At 44.5% G+C, this 9023-nt stretch overlaps 1 protein-coding gene across 1 annotated transcript; it reads right to left on the bottom strand.

Moving 5' to 3' along the window:
• Positions 1-225: 225 nt before the first annotated feature.
• LOC123401801 (RINT1-like protein MAG2) lies at positions 226-6552 on the bottom strand. The gene is made up of 4 exons (XM_045095649.1): positions 6122-6552; positions 5918-6022; positions 2414-2511; positions 226-2333 (listed from the first exon to the last, which is right to left on the bottom strand). Exons 1-4 carry the CDS (start codon positions 6411-6413, stop codon positions 456-458), a joined length of 2373 nt encoding a protein of 790 aa, XP_044951584.1. The 5' UTR covers positions 6414-6552; the 3' UTR covers positions 226-455.
• Between the last annotated feature and the right edge of the window lie 2471 nt (positions 6553-9023).

Genomic DNA, 9023 nt, shown 5'->3' with positions numbered 1-9023 from the left:
TTGCATTCAGGCGACGGCTGAGGAGTGAGAAAGAAAAGGGAAATGTGCCGTTCCCAAGTCTGTCTGTTAGTCAAAACACAATAATTCCGATCACCACTCGCGGTGCTCAGTTCCGAGGAGAGGACCGAAGCGCAAAACAGCTTTGAGAAAAAGCTGCTCGTGTTGTTTCACTGCATCTGACCGATCGAACTCAGCAGCTTTCTCTCCCAGTATATATAATATGAGTAGTACAGTAACATTTTTGATAAAAGGCTGCTTTCTCGGTCAACCTTAGAAAGCACTGTCAGGCAAACAGTTTTCCTGTTCCAAAAGGAAAAACTCACTATTACAACATTATTACACCAATCAACAAGGGAGACGCAAATTTGAAAAAGAAGAGAAAAATTAAAGTCCATTCCAGTATGGCAATTAGTTTTTGACATTCAAGCCTGACTATGTCGAATATATTGTATTTATCATGCATCATACACCCTATTTTTAATTATCTTTTCAGCCTCACCGGCTGTCAGATGCCTAACACCATGTTCTCGCAGCCAATTTTTATCTGTAACCATCCGACCATCTCTGAGTTGCTTCTCATCAATCTTCAGCAATTTCAACCCCTCGGACAGTCTTGGGAAGAAACCTTCAGGCCTCAGACACCAGGCTTGGAAAACGGCAAAAAGAACGCTCAGATCAGCATGAAGCCTTTCCACCCCACCGTTACTGAACTTTGGGCTTCCAGTGAAAATCCCCGTGAAAAGCAGCTGGTCTACTCCGGTTGCCACAGCTCTCCATACTGTCACAAAATCCAGCATATTTAAGCCGTCTTCCAGCTTAGATAGCCTCCCTTGAATGTAGCCTGAAGACTCTAGAATGGCCCTGGATATAGCCGGTTCTTCTGAGTGCTCCTGCCACTGCCTCTTGTTTTTCAGGTAGTCCCGGGATCGAGCATCAAAAGCCCTAAGGATGACGGTGGAAATCTTATCGACCCATTCTGATCTGAACTCTTTCAGTTGATTTATCTCTTGCTGGAATACGCTGCCCCCTTCTTCTCCAACTACAGATAGATTTTCCATTTCAAGAAAGAACACATCTTCACACCATTGCGCCAATGTGGATTCCACGTATCGAGCTGCATTAATGGACTGTGATACTTTGATCAAAGCATTATCATCTGCCAGAGCAGTTAGCCCCTCTGCCTCTTGGCACCTCCGAAACATGCAACCAAGAAATTCAGATATTATGGGTGAAGCAGAAATCCTAATGAATTCTGCCCTAAGGGCAATGCTAGGAATAGGCCTCGCACGATCAACTATCAAAGACAGGCCATGTTTAACAACACCGGTTATTGCTGGAGATTTGCAGTCATCTGATCCATACTCAAGCATCGCTCCTTCAATCCTCTTGCTCCAATTATTTTCGTTCTCCATTGCTGATTTCAGGCTAGCAAAAACCTCCCGTCTCTCAATCTCTGCCCATATTTCAAGCCAGTCTGGACGATCACAGAAGACAGAGAGCACTGAGATCCTCTGCCAATTGTCATCATCCTTTACTGAAAGTAGCAGCCCTGTACCGGAGATCAAATCCTGAGTTCGCTTGTCAAAAGATATCATCAGATCAACAAGGTTAAGCCACAAGACTCTTGCCTGAGCCGCCATGCTGCCTGCATCGCTTGAGCTACTTTCTTGAAGAAGTTCAATCTGCTTAGGAAATATCTCTTTCGCCAAGTATGTAGACAGTGCAATAACTATACCTGAAATCCACTCCTCTCTGCAACTATACCCTACAAGATTGGCCTTATCTACAAGGGGCTGCAGTATCTCATCCATGGAATCTACAAAATCTCTTGTTATCTTATAAGCAAGAGCGAAAACAAACTCAGGATTCTCAACCCATTTGGAGAAATGGTGTTGTGCAGCGGCAGACAATGGATTTACCAACTCCTCTATCACCCATAATGGTTGACGTGGTTGATTTCCCACATTATGACCATGTAGTTGCCTAGCTTTTCTGCGTTTCTGCAATTCTTGTAGATTACATAGCGAAAGAAAGCTTTCAGAATACTTCCTCGTCAGGTCACCCTTCATTGAAAATAATGGGTTCACAGTCTCTGCCGGTTTCCCAGAATTACTATCTGAAATTTTTGTTCCAGACAGGGAAGGAGGCCAGCCAAGGGATGACAGAAGAGCACGATGATCAACAATAGCTTGTGGTCTTAGTAAAGCTAAAGATCTGTCCACTCTGTGATCCACTGCAGATATAAGGCGAGTCCATTGTGGTCTGGTCCTTGTAACTGAAGCTAAAAGGTCTTCTATCTTTTTAAGATATCCAATAGCAACATGGTGGGTTTTCTGGAGTAAAGAAGACGATGGTAGAATTAGCAATTGACAAGTTAATTGTCCTCGCAACCACAGTATGACATGAATCATACCTCTGAATTTTCTCCACGAGATTTAAGTTTTGCAGTCACAGAAGAGGAAACAGCATCTTCTACATCACCGATCAAACCGTCGAGTTTTAGAGCCGTTTCTGTATATGACAACCTACCGTTAAGAAACCATCAATTGCATAGTCAATTATAAACAAGCACTCAGGCAACATAAATAAAATAAACAAGTAGTAACCCTAGAGAAGAAAGAAAGAAACTGTGATAAACACCTAAAGCCATCTCATCTACAAAAGTTAGGGGGGTTTCATTAGAGTCAGGGCAATTAGCCTAGAGTCAAGTCAATTAGCTCTCATTCAATTCATCATCCTAATGCTCCATGATGAACCACTTTTGTGAACACAGTGCTCTTTGATTTGTACGGTACTTTAGATTCAAGCATCTTTTTATGACATAAATTGCATGGCATGTGAGTAACTCTGGTTCTAAGCCTCTAGCATAAATAAAGCAAAGCAAAGGAAAGAAGTCTTGATCAGAGTAGCAAAGAAAGAATGTCAAAGAAAGAATGCCAAAGAAAGAAAGAAAGAAAGAAAGGAGTCTGAAAATTCTGAATCGTGTGCTTAGGTTTAAGGCTCCACAAAAAAGAAGAAAATGAGATACATTCAAATAACTTAAGAAATTTCAAGTCAGCAATACCACTGGAGAAGAGAAGATAAATTGAACATTGATAGTTAAAAAGAACACGATATCTTTCGGCCTAAAATTAACCCCAATACAGCCCGGGCATAACTACAAGTTCGCGGTGGTTCAGGGTCGTGAACTAGCCCATCCCATGAAGGACTCAGCTCAAACTCACGCTATAGTGAATCGAGTGGAGTTCAGCTAGCAAGTAGCTCACTAGGCTTGCTTTATCCAAAGAAGCAGCTCACTCTTTGGTGTTCACCTCATGGCGTCTTACTCACAGCACCATACTAACCCGATTACTTGATATCTCATTTTTGTGACTTGATAACATCAGACTGTTTTCAATTTCTTGTTATTGAGGAGATTTATTCCTTGATCATCCCAACAATTTGAGCATGAGTTTGTATACCCACCCCTAGCTGTGGTACATTGTTTGCCAAAAAAAGCACATGATAAACATAATATTACTTTGGAATGTTAAGCGACAAAGTGAATAATTGATATGCGAAACTAAATGCACAAAAACAGAGTAGACCAAAATTTGAGAATGGTAGACTAACAAAACAAAAAATTGAGCGGCCGATAACAAACAAATTTGAGGAGCACACTACTATTCCACCTTCCCCTAGCAGTAGTTTAGTTATGGTATCAATCCTGTACAACAGTGACTGGCTGACTGCCTCGGTAAACAAGATTAGTAGCAGTAACTAGCACCATCTGGCAACCAAGTGGGATTTATAAAATCCTTTAGACCACATTATAGAAGTACCGGCCAGAAAACAAAAGGATTTGCCAGTTCTAAGAAATTATCAAATTAAACTATCATCTTAGAGAATTAAAAGATTCTACTAGTAGCCTAGTACCTCCCTGCCATGCGGGTGCTTTCACTCATTAATTTGGCATTTCAAATCCAACCCGCTTTTTGTTTGGCTTCTTCATCGTCGGAGAACTTAGTGCAATCCTCATAGTATTATTCATTTATTCATATGTTTTTCAAGTGTGGTCGTTTTAAACTAAACTTTTAGTCCAACCACCACCAAGACTCATGCACCAAACAAAACACTCCACTTCCTAAGAATTAAGCATGAAAAGAATATGGGAAATGATTGGTTCCAGCCGGCGGATCGCATGCAAGATGTCTGTCGCCTCCTCCTTCGACAAGTGTCTTGCATAGGTCCATCTAGTATAATTGATATCGATTCAATGCGACGCGTGTGCGCATGGCATACAAAGTTTTCTGCAACATCAGCTGTGTTGCAAAATTTCTTCCGCAACAACTTCCATGTTGCAAAAAAGCAAAAACGAAAAAAAATTCCGCAACAACACCAGCAGAAGTTGCACGTGTCCGACCGTGCCGCCGCAGGCTGACAAGTTTCTGCAACGAGGACGGGATTACAAAAGGGCGACGACAACGAGGGCGGTCTTGCTGTGACATCATCTTTCATTACATAAAAAATCCGCAACAACATCCATGTTGCAGAAGTCCTTTTCGCAACATCATCTATGTTGCAAAAAGGTGAAGAAGAAAACAAAATATGTAACACAATCTCTATTGCAAATGTTTCTGCAACATAAGCTCTGTTGCAAAAGGTTTTAAAACGTTGTATTTGTTGCAATGGATTGTGCCAAATCTACGGCTGCTGAGGCGGCGGATCTTTTAAATTGTATAGATGTTTCCACAACACAATCTTTGTTGCAGAAAATATTATATAACAAACTCTGTTGTAAATGAAATTCTATATATGTTTCCGCAACACGGTCTTTGTTGCAGAAAATATTCTATAACAAACTCTGTTGCAAAAAAATCTACAGACGTTTCTGCAACATGTTCTGTGTTGCAGAAAATTCTACAACATAATCAATACTGCAAAAGTTAAAATGCCCGTCAGACATTTGATGACGTTGGTGTGACAGGGATTTTTTTATTTCTGCAACAAGCCTCTTGTTGCCAAGGGAACGAGCGCACAACACTACGTTTGTTGCAACGGGGCAAGAGCAAAGATTTTTTTTCTATAACAGAGATCTTGTTTCTGAAACATAGGCCTTGTTTCAGAAAAAAAAAACGGTTCGGCAAGAGCGCAACAAGGCTTGTGTTGCAAAGCGCCGAGCGCAACACAAGCCTTGTTGCAAAGGTTGATGCACGCTCACTCAAAGAAGATCAAACGGTTGTCGAGCTCACGATCCTACGGCTACCAAGGCGGCGGATGTTTTCGAAACATCACCTGGCGGATGCGTAGCAGCCCCCAAAGAATATTGGCTGGCATAAGGATTGACGACGATAGGAAAACATACAAAATGTTTTGGTTTTGACACTCATATCAGTGGAAGATCCCTCATAATGCAATTACAGACAGGACTAATAGCTAACTGTAGCGCGTGAATAAAGAAATCAGCAACTAAAGGGACACAATAATGGAATGCCCCCACAAGTTTCTAGTTAACTACAGGGACAGAAGGCAACTCATAGATCCACATTATCAAGATGAGGCTCACTTACAAGAGCTGCCAGATCCATGTCATAATTGAGGGGCAGAACAGTTATCATCATCCATCCTAGCTGTACTGAGCTAGATCTGTACCAGCCAAACTTAACTATTAACCTAACCAAACAGCCGATTTGCCACATAAAACCACTCTGCTACTGCACAGGCACTAAGTCCCATCACACCAAGGACTTGAACGACATATTTAGTAAATGAGCCGATGGTCTCAACTCATGAATCATAACACATTATGCCTAAAAAACATAACCATCATAAGAGGAAAATAGACAGCATAGCAGATTGTCAATATAGTGTTTATCGTTCAAAATTTAAGCCAGAGCATAGCACAAAGATTAAAAGCATCATCTTCAGATATACTCACCAGCGTAATCTCTAACCATGTCCACTCTCGCCACGTCGGTGGCCAGGGGAGGGAGTTGTTCGAACAGCATCTTCTCGCTCCCAGCCTCCACATCTTCTCTAACCCCTAGAAAACCCCGAGAAATAGAATTACAGCTTTGCAGCGGCACACGTCAACTTGAGAAGCTCAAAATTCGGTAATTCCATGAGCATTTGCTTAAGATACCCGTCTTGTCGGTGGAGGCCTTGAGGGCGGTGACGCCACCGCGCACGCTGCGGAGGGCGGAGCCAGCGGCCTCGAGGGAAGAGGAGTACCCGGCGGCCGCATCCGCGAGGCGTGCAGACAGTTCGGCGACCGAGGACTCGAGCTCCGCGCAGCGCCCGCGGATCTCGGCCTCGACGTCGGCGGCCGCCGCGAGGTCGGTCGGGGAGCGAAAGCGGACGTCGAGGAAGCGCCGGAGCTCAGGGGTGATGTTCGGGGGTCTATGGAGCAGCGGCGACGGAGCCGCCGCTTCCATGGCGCGAACGGATCCCACGGCTTAGGGTTTGGATCGCGGGGAGGAGTGGAGATGGGGGGGAGCGGGGAGGAAGACGACCGGCGAAGGCAGACAGAGTGGTAATACTCCACAGCCCCTTTTTCTCTTCCAGGCCGGAGAACTGTAATCTTGGGCGTCGATTTGAGCGGGTAAGAGCATCTGCAACTCCGATGTCCCAAACCGTCTCAAACATTTGTGCGGACGGCCATAACTTACTGCTCATAAAAATGCGACTTAGGCAAATGTCTCAAACGGATCGCAAAAATTCAAATTAAATGACGCATCTCATATTCAGCTTAAATCTAGGACGGATATTGAGGCAACCGGATGTGTTAGACGGGATTATCCTACCACAAATTGCACCAAATAGGTCAAATCCATTTGCTCTCTTCTCTCTCCTTCCTCCTCCGCGGTTTTGTCTCGCAACTCCACCACCGTGTGTGTTCCGCGGTCGTTTCGAGCCTCTGCACCGACAGCATCAGCACATCACTCCTCTCTCCCATCTTCGTAGTCGGGGACATCGGCGGCGGCCCAAACGCCACCGTGGTATGTCCGGCAACTCTCGGGTTGCCCCTTGCGTTTTATGTGTTCGACGCGTTGTCCGACCCGGTTTCTTGCAAATTTTTGAGGGATAACGATGAATTTCAATGATTCGGCAAACAAGAAGTATGGACAGTCGGAGCTTAATCAAATGATTCAAGATTAGTTCTTCAAGTCATCGAATTCAAATGAAGAAGTGGACATGATCATGCTCATGAGCATGCAGGAGGAAATGAGTCTGCTCCACCTATTCTCAACTTCAAGAGCTCAATCAACGAAATAAGAGTGGTCAATCGGGATAGGGTCTTCAAAGCACGGCTACTGCAGAAGAACTACTTTGTTCCGGACCCAATTTTTTGAATGATCCATGGTTTTGTTGCCCTTTTTACTTGCGGAAATCATTGTTTTTGCGCATTCTGAAGGGAGTCGAGTTTTAGGATAACTACTTCAAAGCTCACAAGGGTTTGTTGTGGCCAACTTTATTCTCTATGCTAAGCATAAATGCACAACCATTATGAGGATGCTTGCATTTGATACTGGATACTGTCGCAGATGTTGTTGGTGAGATGGTCCGAATGGAGGACAACACATGTCTGAAGACAAATGCCAAGCTAGCCCGCGAAGTCGTGCAGGTTTTTGAAGCAAAGTATATGAGAGAACCAAATGTGCAGGATAAAAAAATTATTGTCTATCGGGGAAGCTAGATGGTTTCTAGAAATGCTCGCATTAATTGATTGTATGCATTGGCAAAGAAAGAACTATCCTAAAGATTTGCGAGGAATGTATCAAGGTCACATCAAAGAGGTCACCATCATACTAGAAGTAATGGCATCACGTGACTTATGGATTTGAGATGTTTTTTTTTTGAATGTCGGGTTCTCACAACTACATCAACATGCTTCAATGGTCTCCGGTTTTGAGGAGGCTTTGTAATGGGGCATCGTTGTCGTGCAACTACACTCTCAACAACCATGACTACAACATGGGATGCTATCTTGGCGATGACATCTATCCTGAGTGGACGGTGTTTGTGAAGACCATATTGGAACCTAACGGTAGGAAACAAAACCACTTTGCAACAATGCAGGAAGCAGCTAGAAAGGATGTAGAGAAGGATTCGGAGTGCTTCAAGATTGTTGAAGAATTGTCCGTGGAGCTGCAATGATGTGAGAATCACAAACATTGTGGCAGCTGATGACTCGTTGTGTTATTTTGCACAACATGATTTGTCGAGGATGGGGATGATGGTGTTTCCCAAACCAATAATTTTGAAGCGCGTGGAGAATAAGTTCAAATCCCAAAAGATCAAGATGTAAATCTGTGACAGCCCGCGACCGACGCTCCAGAAGATTTATCGCATCATGCGCATCATCTGCATTGCATCGGCACTCCGTCGCCGCCAGTTTTCAAAACTTGCATCCCTTAGTAGTTGCCGGTTCTCTCCGTTTTCGTCGTTGATCGTTTTGAGACCTACCACACACGCACGTGCTCGCTGCATTGATAAAATATTGTTTCTAAAAGTGCGTATAAAATATTCTCGGGCTGGGTTGAAACTTGGCGCGGTCTTAATATAGTGTAGGTAGACTACATGTCAACTTTCGTCCCAATCGGAGTCCGTTTGATACCCGAACGGTCGACCGTAGCTGCACCGTCTTCGGTTTATCGACGGACGGCTTTCCGGTGTTTTAAAAATCTCGTGTCAGGCGTTAACTCTCCTCTCATCTCAGCCAACACCCACTCTACACATCCCTAAGCCCACCTAACCATTCCCCGCGACCGAGGCCGTTCGATCGCGATCGTGCGGTCGAAATCAGGGCAAGAAACCCTCTAACCCTAGCCCTTTCCTATTTAATCAACTCTCCCCTTTCTCTCTTCCCTTGAAATCCGTGCAGCCGCCAGCCCCTGTCTCCCACCTCAGCCTCCACCACGGTGGGCCCGCCAGACCCAGATCCAGCCCGCCTCGGGCCCGATCTAGGCCGAGTAGCCGGAGCTCGCTGCCGCCAGCCAGCAGCTCGAGGGAAGGAGCCCCCGAGCCAGCCGCGTCCCAATCGC

This window comes from Hordeum vulgare, chromosome 6H (genome assembly GCF_904849725.1).
Source record: "Hordeum vulgare subsp. vulgare chromosome 6H, MorexV3_pseudomolecules_assembly, whole genome shotgun sequence".
NCBI classification, from domain to species: Eukaryota; Viridiplantae; Streptophyta; class Magnoliopsida; order Poales; family Poaceae; genus Hordeum; species Hordeum vulgare.
This window is presented reverse-complemented; position numbering and strand designations above follow the sequence as displayed.